General features: G+C 40.6%; 1 protein-coding gene and 1 long non-coding RNA gene across 2 annotated transcripts in view; both read left to right on the top strand.

Moving 5' to 3' along the window:
* The window catches only part of CUBN (cubilin), a 260,304-nt gene that overhangs the window by 78,247 nt on the left and 165,989 nt on the right, over nucleotides 1-16,068 (top strand). Inside the window, exon 27 of the mRNA XM_082742010.1 lies at nucleotides 674-861. Coding sequence (XP_082598136.1) covers nucleotides 674-861 — 188 coding nt within the window. The remainder of the gene's footprint in view (nucleotides 1-673; nucleotides 862-16,068) is intronic.
* LOC309870033 lies at nucleotides 877-1,650 on the top strand. The gene is made up of 2 exons (XR_014314436.1): nucleotides 877-1,150; nucleotides 1,355-1,650. It is a non-coding gene; the product is annotated as an uncharacterized lncRNA (long non-coding RNA).

Genomic DNA, 16,068 nt, shown 5'->3' with positions numbered 1-16,068 from the left:
CATGCTGACTTTTGAATGTTCAACAAAGCCATGCTGTTACTCATTTTTAGCATTCACATAGAACTTCATGTTTTTAAGCTGTTGAATTTAAAGGTCAGGATTTCTGTTCCTTCCAAACACTGAAGTTAGAAAAACAGAAGCATAGAATATTTAATGCACTTTTGTAAATAAACAAATCAGACTGCTTTCTGAGTAGTGCTGAGTTAGTCCGCTGTCCACCAGTTCACGGGAATTTGATGCCTAATAGGCAATTTTCATGGCACTTTAAAATTTATGAGTTCACTGAAGTATTATTTTATGTTTGTACTAAGTGGAGACCCTTTCACTATAAAAATGTTGTACTATATACATATATACACACACATAAACATATATACTATATATATATATATATACATAATATATACAAATACATAATATATAAACTATGTATATACTTTAATCTAGTTTTCTTTTTTATTAATTATTTTTATTAATGTATGTATAGGTCTGTGAATCGTCAGGCTTACACATTTCACAGCACTCACTATATCACATACCCTCCCCTGTGTCCAGAACCCAACTGCCCTCTCTATACTTCCTAGTTGTTTTCTTAAAGGAAAATCTCACCCATCGGGGAGCAACAGTGAAATACATGATGGTGGTTCTCAATAATCCTGGTTCCTTTTTTCAGCATGTAGGAACGTGACGATTGTGAACCGAACCTACGGCCTCTTAGAGAGTATACATTACCCAGGTCCCTATTGGGACAATCAGCGTTGCAATTGGACCATCCAGGCAACTACTGGCAACACGGTGAATTACACATTTTTAGCATTTGAATTGGAAAATCACGTAAACTGCTTGACAGACTATTTAGAGGTATGTATTCTGAAGCTAAATAAACCACTGCATTTTCAGATCAAGTTAGGCAAGCCAAACTAGAAATCATCGTGCTCTGTAGAACTGAGTCTGTGTGGCTCTATGCATCCGCACTCCTCCAGCTACCCATGGTATTTCAACAGGTATATCTCGTGTCTCTTTCACTGCCTCATGTTACTATTAAGGATATCTAATTTACTAAATTATATACACAGAGAATTGTCTATGTTTTTAGGTTTCAATATGATTTCTGGGCTGACTGACCTCCTATTATTTCAGTAATCCAGGAGTAAAGGAATAACTTTTTTTTTTTTTTTAAGATTTTATTTATTTATTTGACAGATAGAGACCACAAGCAGGCAGAGAGGCAGGCAGAGAGAGAGGAGAAGCAGGCTCCTTGCCAAGCAGAGAGCCCGATGTGGGGCTTGATCCCAAGACCCTGGGATCATGACCTGAGCTGAAAGCAGAGGCTTTAACCCACTGAGCCACCCAGGTGCCCCAATAACTTCTAATTTGTGTTAATTTTGTGTTAACTTGTTTTTATGTTTATTGTCTATAAACAGGATATCCGAAAATGTTTGGGTACCTGGATTTATCTAATACCTAATTTGCCTGACACTAGAAATCATGATTTTGAGCCTTGTTTTTATTTTTAAATTAAAGTGCATTTCAGTTAATTTATCTTTCAGTAAAATGGAAATTTCTATTTGTTCTGATAATGACCACCTGTAGCATTTATTTGACTCTTTGTATACGATGCTATTTAATGAAAACTGCTTGAGAACTAGATATCAGATAATCTCTTATTTTTACAAAAAGATACTTTATTCCTAAAAGCTTTTTTGCTAACTTCCATGTGTGACTTTTTAGGGCTCTAGCTTGAAAAATTAGGCACCTACTTATTTTGCTTAATTTGTGAGTATAATTATGCTTTCATATATAAAATTATATAAGTGATTATATTAGTTTAGAAATTATGGCTTCCACTTCCACACTCTGCAAGATAATTTTACTGAAACCACTAACAGTATTTTGACATCAAATGCTCATCATTAATAAAATCACTTTTTAAGTTCACTTAACACACCATTTTCGTATTGTTCTATGTAGTTCATATATAATACTTTTGAATCCACATATGATGTTTTCACTACAAATCTTTTCTAAAGTGACAAGTACCCACTCTGATAGCATTAGGACATCTCCCCCAACCCGTGATACCTATTTACAACACAGTGACTTTGTGGGTTTCTTCTTAGGGTGATCAGTGATTTTTCGAAGTCTTGCTTACAAAGACTTCGAACATCCAGCCCTTGTAACTTTAAAGACCAATTTTTCAGGAAAAAAAAAATCCTTTATCTTTGCAAAATTTTCTTACTTTTTTTTTTAACCAATTCTTTAGGAAACTGAGTGTTGATTGAGACTGTTTGAAGTTAACATATCTTTTCCAAAGAGCCCATTTGTTTTTCAAAACAAAGAAAAAGAAAAACAAGGGGAAACAAAGAGAAAGCTGCCTGTTCTTTGAGAGACTTGGGAGTTCTAAATATAGGGAGTCTCTTGTTTCTGAGAGATAGTTTTTTGGGTGAAATCTTGCTTTGTATTTAGAAGAGTTCAATATTATAGAATTGTAGCCATAGAGTTTCCCCACTAGAAAGTGATTTACTAGTATTCAAAGAAAATATGACAAGCATGAACTTGACAATGGTATTAAAGCCCATTTTTCTTGATCTAGTGTTCAGACGGTCTTTACAAGCTTCATGGCACCCTTGTCCCATTGCATTTACCTGGAGTAGATACCCTTTTCTTTTCTTCACATGATATGATCTTGCTCATTCTTTAGAGGAAATGGAAGAGTTGCTTTCAAAGCCCCTTGTTCCTACTACAAACAGAGCCACTTATCTTACTGCATTTTTGCCAACTGTGATTGCGCCCACATGCCCTTTGGAAGGTGTGAGCTGTCTCCTGCTGAGTTTCTGACCCAGCATTGGTTATTGAGTTGGGATCTTAATAGGAAGTCATTAAGTTCAGGATGAATTAACTCTCGCAGCCATATTTTAGCATCAACCTAATGAGAGATGTTAATTGGTGAGAAAGAACTGAACTCCAGACGGACCGTTTTGTATCATTCCTATGCATTCACTGCAGTTCTACCCCTCTGAGCACAAACCAAAAGAGAACTCATGGCCTTGTGTGTGTGGTGATACGCCAGGCACCCTGAGAGCGATCTGATGAGAGGACAACAGCCGAAGCTGCAGGGGGAGGAAACTTTGACCTGGACTTTCAGGAGGCTTTGGAAGAAAGAGTGGGGGAGGAAATGAGATGGAACTTTTCCAGGGACTGGTTTCCACCTCTTTGGACTTACTGGAGGAAGGAAGGGTAGCAAAAAGGCCCATCAGATAATTTTTTGGAGGTGTCCAAAAACTGTCAAATGAAGATACTTATTCCAGCAACCGCAGAGCAGCTCAGTGGAGCCCCTTCATAGATGACGTTAGAGGCATGCCATGTATCTTGTGCAACACTGATGGTGAAAGCAGCAAAAACAGAGAATGAGAACCAAAAGTTCAGCAAAGCCTTCCAAAGAATGACACTGTTGCCAGAGGGAGGAGATTTTTTCCATTTCTGTAAGCCAAGGGGCAAGACCAGAGCAGTTCCTACAATGGCTGGTCTATGATGAAAATTTCAAAAGCACAAATAACTACTTAAGAAGAGAAAAGCCATAAACACAAAATCTAGTTTCCGTTATTTTAATAACTTCTAGTTGAAGGGTTTTTCAAGTAACTGAGCCAGATCCCAGTTGAGTGACTGTTATGGCAGCCAGAATTGAGTTATTTTGAATTAATAAAGCCAAAATTACGAAAGGACTTGATTAGGTGTTGGTCAGACATTATGGCCAACCTTGCTGAGGGGTGTGGGTTGGTAGAGATCCCACTGGGAAGCAAATCCTTTATTTTTTGTCCTCCGGGCAAAACAAAATGATTCAGATTTGGAAATTAAATTCAATGAGAGGAAGGGTCACTTGCCTGAAGGAATAAGATGATATTGCCCATACAATTATGGGAAGTCAACCTTAAGGATTCTTTGTGTATCCTACAACTGCATTTCAATTTTTTAATTTTTATTTTGAGTCTGGGTCTCTGCATAGAAGGGACTTCTAATAAGTGTTTGAATATACACATGAAAGTGGTGGATTTGGGAGAAATCAGCACAGAGATGTGCAGGGAAGCCCGGGCATATGTGAGGTCAGCCTGGAGCACGAGGGTGGTGGGAAGAGGAAGGAGGAAAACCCTGAGGTCGTTGTGTCATGGATGCTGAGGGCAGAGAGCATTGCAGAAGGTGACTGTGATGGGCAAGGTGAGAGGCTCTCAGGGGATCAAGAGGGATCTCGGGGTGATCAGTGTGACTCTGGGAAGACCAGTATTTGAAGGGTAGTAGGTGCAGGAGCGAGAGACCACAGTGTCAAGAAGCACAGTGAGTGTAGATGGGAGTTTAAGCCCATAGATCTGCCAAGTTTTCCCGAGGGAATAGCATGAAGTCAGAGCTTCTTTTCTCCAGTCCTTGTCCTGCATTTCCCTCGCTGGTCCTCATGAGGCAAGCTCTCAGGGGACACCCTCTCTGCATATTCTCTTGTATGTCAGCATCTCTCTCCATCTCTCTCTTTTTAAAAGATTTTATTTATTTATTTGACAGAGATCACAGGCAGGCAAAGAGACAGGGAAGCAGGCTCCCCACTGAGCAGAGAGCCTGATGTGGGGCTTGATCTCAGGACCCTGAGATCATGACTGAGCCGAAGGCAGAGGCTTTAACCCACTGAGCCACCCAGGCGCCCCTGTCAGTGTCTCTTAAAATGTGGCTCAGGTTTGGATTCGACACTCCAATGAAGCTGACTAGGACCAGGCATGCTGGAACTCTATCATCTGGCTCAGATACTCTGGTTTCATAGGCTGAGGTTATATGGGCTTATTGTTCATCAAGTTATAATATAATACTTGTATTCTCCAGGTCACATTTACAGGAACTATAATAGCTTCATATAGCCATACATGGGAGATTATTCCTAGTAAGTTATATTTGACTGTTTTGCCTGAGAATACAAACACATCATAAGCCTTCTAAGCCCCGATTCTTTGGTCTGTAGAACATTATTCATTTGCATATAGACTTATTGACATTGGCCTCCTACTTCTTCAAAAAATAATTGATAAAAATGTCAGATGGTACCTGTTTCAAATACTCCAAAATGGTGTGTTTCTTTGGTTAAAATGGTCCATTTTTTTTTAAACATTTACTTATTTATTTTAGAGAGAGTGTGTGTATAAGCAAGGGTAAGGGGCAGAGGGGGAAGGAGAGAGAAAATCCTCAAGCAGATTACATCCTGAGCGTGGAGCCTAACACAGGGCTCCATCCCAGGACCCTGAGATCATGACCTGAGCCAAAATCAACAGTCAGACGGCCAACTGACTAAGTCAATCAGACATCCCTAAAATGATCTATTATTAAACACTTTAGGGATAGCACTGTTCAAAAACTTGGCAATAATAATTGATCTTTATTGAACACTTATTATTTGGAGGTAATTATTACAGCAACACTGTAATGTAAGAAATATTACCCATTTGGCAGGTGAGACAGTTGAGGCAAATACAGGTTGTCCACAGTCACAAACATTAGAGGTGCCAAAGCCAGGCATTCTACCAGGCTCTATGATGCTGGACCAGTGCTTTTAGCCATGACACCACACATCCTCTATGTATGTACTCAAAATTCTCTGTCATCCTCAGAGGTGACACGAGGGAGTGTCCGCGAGCCCTTGGACCTACCATCCTAGTGATACTGTCACAGAGAAAAGTCTGTGTTACTATGGTCTACTTCATAGATAAGTACTGGCCATTTATTACTATAATCACGGTTTTCTTTGCTACATTGTGACAAATTATTATTAGTGTCCAACTTCGAATTTTTCCAAGAATTACTGTCCGTCTTTTTGCCTATGAGATGCCAGAATAAATCTTTCCTAGAGTTTGGAAATTGAAATATCTTCCCTTGAGCTTTCTGACGGTCCTCTTACTTTTTAGTGTTGTGCTTTATACTATTGGTTGCAGATACACGCTCAAACTAAACCATTAGCTTTGTGAAAGGGCTCTAGTCTGAGGAAAGTAAGAAGCGTCACGACACACGCAATTAACTAAAAAGCTGGGAAAGGGCAGGAACAAAGGCAGCTTGGTGGCGTCTCCCTGCAGGAGTATACGCCATTCCCATCTCTCTCCTCTGCATGCCTACAACCTCACCGTTTTAGCTTCCGTACGGCCCCACCAACAATGACTCCATATGACCATTTGCCCCAAGCTCTTGCAACAAACGGGCCTCCTTTGGCAAAAAATGCCCAGCACAGGGAGCTCATCCTTTTGAGCCTGACAGCAAAGGCATGGATCTCGTCCACCTATCGATAGCTACTCCTCTGGGCCGTAGGACGGCTCTGGCCAGGAGCAGTGAAGTCCAGTCCTCTGGCCAGCGTTGCTCATAGATGGTGTGTGGGAGCAGCGGCAGAATCGCTGAGTACGGCTCTGATGACGTGTTAAAACATTTCTTAAACATTCATGAATTCAACAAGATTACACAATTTGTTCTGTAGGGACTGTACCTTTCAGTACTGCAGGAGGTAATTCACTTAAGCCCCAGAAATGCATTTAAAGGAATTGCCTGTCTTAATCTTATAAATTGGATTTCAGTGTCTCTTCTAGTTTCAAAATTCTACTAGGTATGTTTCGGTTTTTCCCTTTATCACATTATGCTCTCTTCTGCAAGTGTCGATCCATCCATATTTTGATCTTTCTTTTGCCCTAATCATAGCTTAAAAAATAGACATTTTTTTTTTCTAAATGTGCTGTTTCCCAGAGTGTAGCTAATTTGTCTGTGGGCTCATAAAACTGTCAAAAAAGCTTTTATATAGCCCCATGGTTCCTTCTTACTTGATTTCTTCAGAGGTTTCCTCTTTTATTGCCCCCAAAGTTATTCCTAGCTTTTCTGGACAAAATTTAATTTTATTAGAATTTATCATGTTTCTTGAATTTTCTTTCTTTTCTCTATTGCTTTTCTTTTTTCTTTAATTGCTAATTGTTTTGGTCCATGGGCTCATATCCCCTTTTGAGGTCTGACTCCCTAAAACCTCAGGCCCATGACTGGTATGTAAAATATCGTAGGCTCAAGGGACATTGATCGCTGTTTCCTAATGTTTTGTTCTACAATAACAACTACTTCTTTGCTGTCCAGAATAAGTCTAGACTAGTACTTCTTTCCACTATTTTCTTTACTTTTTTTTTTAAAAGGTTTTATTTATTTATTTGACAGACAGAGATCAGAAGTAGGCAGAGAGGCAGGCAGAGAGAGAGGAGTAAGCAGACCCCCTGCTGAGCAGAGAGCCCGATGCGGGGCTCGATCCCAGGACCTTGGGATCATGACCTAAGCCAAAGGCAGAGGCTTTAACCCATTGAGCCACCCAGGCGCCCCTATTTTCTTTACTTTTTGAGATAGGAGAGCATTTAAAGAATTTATCAAATGACATTTTTTTTTTCCATTTAAACTTTGGAGAGACATTCAGATGGTTGAAGTTATCTCCCCTTTGCCACCACCATGTGTCTCTTTGTGTTGCACTCGTGTTGACATACTTCCTTTGTAAAAAATTGTAGTCTCAGCTGAGGAAGAAGCCAGTGGGGGAGGATGAAGCCCTTATAACTGGCTGCATTCCAGAGTCGCCTGGAGATCTTGTTAGAAAAACATGTTTCTAGACATCAGCCCAGACCTACTCAATCAAAGTCTCTGGGAATCTCAGTAGAGAGAGTCCCCCCAAGCCCTCGGGCCGCACTTGAGACCACTGTCTGCAGCCCACTTGTACTCCAGCAGCACGTTTTACCCCCTCTTCAAAGCTCTCTCCTGGAAAATCAGAACTACTTTAAGACGTGTCTTCTTAACATGTACCTTTGAGTGCTAGTAAAGATTTCCTTTTGGGTTAAATCTCATTTTTCCGTTGCTGCAGGTGAATCACATCTTTGTCTCACCAAGGCCTGGTGATACGGTCATGCTGTTTGTGTCATTATGTAAAAATATCAGATTTACTTTGCGATTTTCATGTCAGGATTCTCAACTCTCTTGCCCCATCTTTAGCTGGCACCTTAACCGCTACCGTCTTCCAGTCCATTCTCTATACCCTTCCAGGCCTTCCACTTCGCAAGCCTTCCCCTGCATGACGCCAGTGACTTCTGTCAAACGCATTTCCCTCCAGTCTTTGTCAGATGCGTTTTATCTCTTGCCAAATCCTTCTTCTGATGTCATCTTGTGCACCAGATGTTTCTATCATTATTTATTATACTCCCGTGTCCTCTTCCAATGACAAAATCACGCATTTCAAGTGAAAGAATGGACCAAAATGGAGGCTTCCGGTCTTGCACTCTTGTTTTCCAAGTCTGCAGCCTGAGCAACGTTTTCCATCAGGCCCTTGTGATATTGTGATTAGTTAAGGTAACTCGGTCTGTTGTTGTTATGAAGGACTCATAAATTCTCAGATGCTTAACATATTGCAAGTTTATTTCTCAGTCTTGTTAGAGACCCATGCTGGTGTTCCTTGCCTTCCACATAGTGATTCAGGAACCCAGACAAAGGGGAAGTCGATTTGGAGAAACCACATAACTCTCTCCGCCACAAACATTGATAGATGTTTCACAAATAAAGGGAACTAAATTCTAGTAAGTTTTGAGAAATGCTGAATTATACATAGTTAAACAGAGCTTAGTGTGCTTTTCAGTTTTTGCTGTGGTATTTCCTCAAGCTGTTACTACCCTAAGTAAGTGTTGTTCATTCATGTATCCATTCATTTAGTCATCCAAATACATCTTAACACATAGACTGTGGAAATACAACTGTTTTCGCATCAGTTTTCCTTGTCTTCACTGGGGAGACAGATGGTAATCAATTTAGCACACAATACAAATTTAATTACAAGCTGTGTTAAGTGGTATCAGGGAATGTTATCGGGTTCTCCAAAGACTCGAAGAGGGAGGACAGAGCCCATCTGTAGGTCAGAGAAGGCTTCCCCGAGGAAGATAACTTAGCAAGTTCAAAGGAAGCGAAAAGTTTCACCAAGGGAAGCTGTGGTCGAGGAACTGTCACAGATAAAGCTGGACACTAGTTAAAGTGGCAGAGATAGATTTTAATCACTAACACGGTCCTGCAGGGGGATCGAGCGGGAACAGCCCTCCATTTCAGTTTGTACAGAGGTGACGGGACACTGTGAAGGGAGAGCGAGGGTGTCAGGAGGGGGCCAGCAGCTGGAGGAGGCAAGGAAGTGAGCAATGGCTAAAGGTTAATCAGGGTCAGTGTGGTGAGGCCAGTTGTGTGTGCCGGCCAGCAGTGACGGAAGCTAAGATTCTGCCCTTCCACAGGGACAGGGAGACCAGTGTCCTATCCCTCCTGATGATTCTGTTTCAAAGGTATGCTTCTCAGATCCTTGAGAAAGGCACTCCCCAGCTGAGTTGTAGGAGACACACACACACACACACATCTCAAAGGGACAGAGGAAGAATTCAGGATTGCAAGCCCTTCTTAGTGCTCTGGGAAAGGGTGGTCAGGGGCTTATCCTCAAGTATTGGCTGGAACAAATCATATATTCTCTTGACAGCGCTGAGCTTTCTCAAGCAGGCCCTTTAACGGGGGTAGGGTCTTCCAAGCAGTGTGACCTTGTTAGAAACTACATTAGTGTTTGTTGAAGTCTTTTAGTTTGGGTAAGTAGGGATGAGAGGGTGAAGTCATGTATGCCAGGAGTCTGTGTTTTTTTATTGGCCAAGGTCAAGATGTAGTCAGGAAAAAGGTTCAGAGGAGCCTGGCTAGAGTCCACTGGAGGAGACAATCCTTGTCAGAACCGCAGGGAGTCCAGTGGGGTGGGGGTGGGGGCAAGGCCCAGTTGGGGGCTTCCAGGCCCGAAGGAGTCTACAAGTCTCGCAGGCACTGGCACTGTGTGAGGAGTGTCAGGGAGCACCCTTAGTGTCGCAAGAGATCTTCCAGGAGTGGATGGGGGAAATGGCACAGCCAGATCGGCACCTTCAAAAACTCTGGCTTCAAGAGAAAATTGTAGGGAGGGGATGTAACGGAGGAGATCCAGCAAGGGGGCAGTTGCGGTCCAGATGAGAGAGACGCCGGTTCCTTGCATGCTGAGGAGGGAGAATGCAATAGGATTCAAGAGTCCTCAGGAGGTGCAGGCGCCTGGGTGGCTCAGTGGGTTAAAGCCTCTGCCTTCAGCTCGGGTCATGATCCCAGGGTCCTGGGATCGAGCCCCACATCGGGCTCTCTGCTGAGCAGGGAGCCTGCTTCCTCCTCTCTCTCTCTGCCTGCTTCTGCCTCCTTGTGATCTCTGTCTGTCAAATAAATAAATAAAATCTTTAAAAAAAGAAAATTTAAAAAAAAGAAAAAAAAAAGAGTCCTCAGGAGGTAAAGCCAGCAGAAGTGGACTGAGGATTAGATGGGGGTAGAGTGGCCACATGGTGAAGAAGAGGCTGAGATATATTAATGGTTCTTTTTTTTCCTTTTTTTGAGAGGGAGTGAGCAGGAGGGGCAAAGGGAAAGGAGGGGAGAGAATCTCAAGCAGGCGCCACTCCCAGAGCTTGACACGGGACTCGATCCCACGACCCTGAGGTCACAAGCTGAGCCAAAACCAAGCGTCGGGACACCCAACCAACTGGACCATCCAGGTGCCCCTAAGGGTTCATTTCTTAAGACACTTAATTTCCCTCTTGCTTTCTCTCCACAGCTGCTTCACTGATGCATTTGACATTTTCACAAAGGATAAGTGATAAAGCTACCATATTAGTCCACTTACTTCACTCGAAGCTCTGTTAAATATAGTGAAGAATATATTGATTCGATTGACTAACAGGAGTTTTGCATATGTTTATTACAATTTAGAAGTTATTTTTTCTCCATTATTACAGAGAATGAAGACTTTATTGTATCCTTGGATTTGACAGTTACTATTTTAAAATATGATTATCAATGAAGGGAACAATAAATTACTCTTGAGGGGCTTACTTACTGAACTTCTACATTCCTCAGTTTCCAGAACTCTAAAATGGGGATAACAGTGGTACCTGCTATTTGGAGATTCTAGGAATTTTAAATTCGGTCACACAGATGAAAGGCTTAGAGTAATATTCAGCTAATAAATATTATTTATTAAATGATAATAAACATTATTTATGATTATTTATACATAAACACAATTTGATGGATTAATTTTTGCTTTCAAAAACATTTTGCAGTGAGTGCAGAATTTTAGTTTCCAAAGCAGCCTTTCCAGTTGTGATGAACATAGATTGGCCCCATGTAAGGAGAGCCCGGCTTCTGTCCCTGGCATCTCAGTTTTCTTGCAACAAAAGCTGCAGGGATTCTCTATCTGAATCTAAGAGGCATGGTGGTTAAAATCCCATTTGCTGGTTGGAGAAAAGCTGATGAGATTTTATGTCTTAGGAGCAAAGGGTCTGAGCTGACTTTCATCATCATGGTATCTCCTTAAATACTTCCCGGGCAGATGAGTCATGCTTCCTGTGACTGTCTGTCCTAGGAAGTTTGCTTCTAGACTGCTTGGCATTTTGCTTAGAATTCAGAGATAAGCTATTTTAATTCTGAGGACAACTGCTGTCCAAAAACACTCATAAAAAGTGACAACAATACACCAAACAATTCAGTTTATGTCTCTATGCCAGAAATGAGCCTAGCATTGTACTGAATCGTGACCTGGATTCAAAAGTTTAGAATGAAGTGTATCTATTGATCAATTACACTAAATACTTCATATTGGCATTAAAAGTAACAAGAAGCACTTTATAAGAAATTTAATACTGCAGGGTTGCCCAAGTCAAGTGTGGGTTTTTTTTTTATCATAAAAAATTAAAAGGAGAGATACTGATCTCCATGTAATCAAATCCCTTTCCTTAAAAGGAAATGCTGATCTTTCCTGACTGTCCCTCACAATGAAGAATTTCATGTGATTGCATTAATTTGCTACAGTTAATGAGGCAGACACAGCAGCCTTCAAAAGATAGCCTTTGCTCTTGGATTCAAAAGAAATTCTTGTGTGTTTCCCCTCTTGATAGTCTCAAACATGAAGGACAGAATCAGGATGAATGATAATCAGACCTACAGATAGCTTCCGCCCTACCCAGAAGATAGTAGAAATCACATCCGAGGCTCAAAACTTGAAATTGCTCTCCACCCACACTTCCTTTGCTGGGGCTCCTCCCCTCATGCTCTCTCCTCATTCCACAGGCAGCGAGTACCTGGAGGGTCCCTTCCAGCATCTAACAGGCATGTGGCTGGAACAAGAACACAGGACTCAGAATGCCAAGTTTTACAATTAGGAATCGTGGATTTGGGTTAATTATCTTGATTGTCTCCTTTTTAAAATAGGAAAGATTTCCAACTGCAACATTTCAGAATTTTCTTTGAAAAAATGCTGTGTTGACCCTTCAGTGCTTACATTTACTATGTGTTTAATGGGCTTTCCCCCACTTCTTCCCTCAACTGGGAAAGAGCGCATTGCAGTACCCTAGGTCTTTCCAGTTCCGCGTTCTATGATTTCCTCTGGTTCTGTGAAGCAGATCTGTCCCTGTGTCTGAGCCCACCTTTAGCAGATGCTGAGGCTTTTAGGAGGCAGAATAATTTTTTAAAGATGTTTAGTCCTTTGCTGCGGTGGTATAATTGGCCGAGGGAGCGCTGCGGTTCTTGGAATTAAATGTTCACGTTCCCATGGGAGCCAAGCCTCTCAATGCATCTCACTTACCACTAGGGAGGGAATTAGGCGGGTAGGGCTCCATCAACAACTCTCAGAACTTATGTTTGTGAGAAGTCTTTAGTCCCCTAGCATCTGAAGGAATTCTTTTTAAATAAAGAATTAGTCTGGGAGGGTATGTGCTATGGCGAGGGCCGTCAAGTGTATAAACCTGGCGATTCACAGACCTATACCTCTGGGGCTAATAATACATTATATGTTAATAAAAATAAATAAAGAAATAATTAGTCTAATTAATAATAAAAACCTACTTCTGATAAAAAAAACAAGCATTAGAGACAAAATATGGTTTTAAATTAATGCAGAAGGAGATTACCTTATATAATAACATTTTTTAAAAGATTTTATTTATTTATTTGACACAGAGATCACAAGGAGGCAGAGAGGCAGGCAGAGAGAGAGAGAGGAGGAAGCAGGCTCCCTGCTGAGCAGAGAGCCTGATGTTGGGCTTGATCCTAGGACCCTGGGATCATGATCTGAGCCGAAGGCAGAGGCTTTAACCCACTGAGCCACCCAGGCGCCCCTATAATAACATTTTAATGGACCAATTTTCATGTCTCATCTTGAGATATGTCTAAAAGACTATGGAGATAGACAGTATCGTATTTTTAGTAGACCAGGTGGATAGCTGAGAACCCAGAAGAGTATGGAATTCTGGAATGGAAAGACATTACCAACGCATATCTACACTGCTATATAAATAGGTTCCCAAAGATAATGCTTTCTTGAAAAAATAAACTTACATGATTACACAGGGATATATAGTGTAAAATATACTATTTGGAAAATACAGAAAAACCTAGATAAAAATAAAAACAAAATAAAACAAACAAATTATGTTTCTACTAATAATTTTTGGTGATATTTATTTCCTGTAGTTGCTCTTTATATATTTTGTTTTAATATTCAAAGGGGATCATTCTGTACATATTATCCTATAATGACTTTTTTTCCAGGTAACAATAGTTTGTGAGTATCTTTCTGTGTTATTTATAATACTGCGTCATTTACAACATGATGCATTCCATCATCCCAGTTTGGCTATTTCTTCCTGTGGAATATTTAGAATCTTTGTCAGATTTCCACTATTATAAACAATGCTGAGATAAACATTCTTGTAGTTAAATCTTTGCACACATCTGTGATTAGACAATGGTTTAAAAAGTGAAAAAAAAAATCAGCTTTTGTGGCTTCTAATATGAGTAATATACAGAAAGCAGAAACAAAAATGTCAATGTGCTATTAAGAGGGACCAGCAGTGAGCGGCCACGTGCTAAGGCCACCATCTCCTCTCTGTGTGAGACAGACATCTAATTCAGAGTGACACAGAAAAGCTCAGAATGTGGTCTTCGATGGGTTTCTTGCTGTCATGCAAGGCCCAGCATTATGAGTAATTGTTTAATTTTAGATGGTTATTTCATATTTCCTGCCCCACCCTGTCAGCACATGGCAGCCGTGGGGAGGATGTGTGCCTGTGTATCAGGGAGCACTATGCAGGGCCACGTGTCTGATGGAGGACCCTGCCTCCTAGGGCCATCACAGAGCCAACCAGAGCCTACCACGCTCTGTTAGCTTTCATCTTTATCATCTGCCTAATTTACTCTCCCCAATTTGATTAAGTTTTTACCCCCGTAGGCTTTTCTCATCCACAATGGGAGCCTTTTACCCTACTCTGTGAATCTTGTTTGGCAATTTCTACTGTTGTTACAGGAACATTTCAAAGACTTTCAAATTTAAAATAAATGCTGAAGTTTCCAGGTATATTCAGATTTTTCGCGTAAACTTTGGCAACAACATTTCTAATAACTACTCTCATGAGGCAGTTCTCATAGGTCCCGTTACAGTTGTTTTTTTTGGGAGGTGGGGGAAAATCCGAAGAAATGCCCCCAAGAATTCACCAGTTCCCACCCCTTTGGAGGGCCAGCGGCAATGCTGTTAGGGCTGCAGGCTGGCTGGACAGCCAGGGGAGAGGAGGCAGCAGCAGAAAAAAAAAAAAAAAAAAAAATGCGTGCAGAGCCACTTTCCCTATCACTTATCCCTCCCTTCTCCATCTCCCCAGGGCAGCCTTGACTGATTTCTTAATGCTCTCTTTGCCATCATCCCGTTATGATCCACCATCTTCCTCCACCCCAACACGCACATCATACTTACACTCTCCCCCAAGGTATGGTTTGCTCTGGGCTATGCGCCCCACGCATGGGGAATGGCCTCACAGAACCACATTGTCATGGCAACGTGCTACAAGCCATGGCCCTCCATCTCTGTACAAGTGATTCATTGATTCAGTACTTCCCTGTCTGGTCTGCCAAGGATGATTTCTGAGAAATATTTTATGTGAGTCATCTCAAGTTCTCTATAGCCATCATATTTTTCTCTCAAAGCTATTTCTAGAATGGTTTCTTTGGAAAAAAATGTTGGTTCCCTTTGCCTCTGACCAAGAGTTAAAATAACAATTTAAGCACATTCCATATGTGTCTCACACTCAACCTATTACGTGGTCTGTCTCATTTGCTGTTTACAACAGTACTTACAAGATAAGTACAATCATGATGCCAAATTTATGAAAAAAAAAATTGGCTAGGAAAAGAAAGTAATTCTCACAAGATTATATTCTAAAAAAAAGTTCAGAGCTGGACTGGACTGTGTACCTACAACCTGATCAAAATTAATATACTCTAGTATGCTCTTATAGGGAGATCACTTTCCTGCTTGCAGTTGAATATAATCTGCTAGTGACACTGTCTTTGCAAAGCTAATCTATAAACTTACCGAGTATAGTTCCCAGAAATTTTAACTATGTTCTTACACTGACTAGAATTTTAGTTCTCTATAAATATTAGGAAATTCTCTGCTACACCTAGAATTCTCCTTCATAGCAGGCACATTATTTCAATACATGTTAAACTCTAAAGGATAACCTTTTTTTAAGTTTTTAAAGATGTGTAATAGAAGATGGACCAAACATTTTTCCCAGAGTTTCTCCATATTTTAATAATATCATCCCAAACAGACTCTTGATTTTGTTTCTCTATTTGGACTATGTTTAATTCTTAAAATTAGTGATCTACTATAAAAAAGTTTTATTGCAGAAAAACTTCAAGGAAATAAGAAAAAGTATGAATTAGAAAAAGTATGAATTAGATGCCCATCTAAAATAGAAAGGGCTGAGTTTTAGTTGTTACTCACTGTAGTTTAAAAGGGGTGTAGAAGCCATTTAGACATCCCATGCTCATATATATGAAAGAATTAATTATAACTTCATTCATTAAAGTCATAAATTTTCAAAATCGTAAAACTATTTAGCAGCAAAGAAGCACTTGAAAAGCACATTTCTGTTCTGAGAGTTCTTGAAGTTCGTAAAGTTGATTCCCATAGAG

This window comes from Mustela nivalis, assembly GCF_964662115.1.
Source record: "Mustela nivalis genome assembly, chromosome: 7".
NCBI lineage: Eukaryota > Metazoa > Chordata > Mammalia > Carnivora > Mustelidae > Mustela > Mustela nivalis.
Note: the sequence above shows the minus strand (reverse complement) of the source record. Positions and strands in the feature narration are given on the sequence as shown.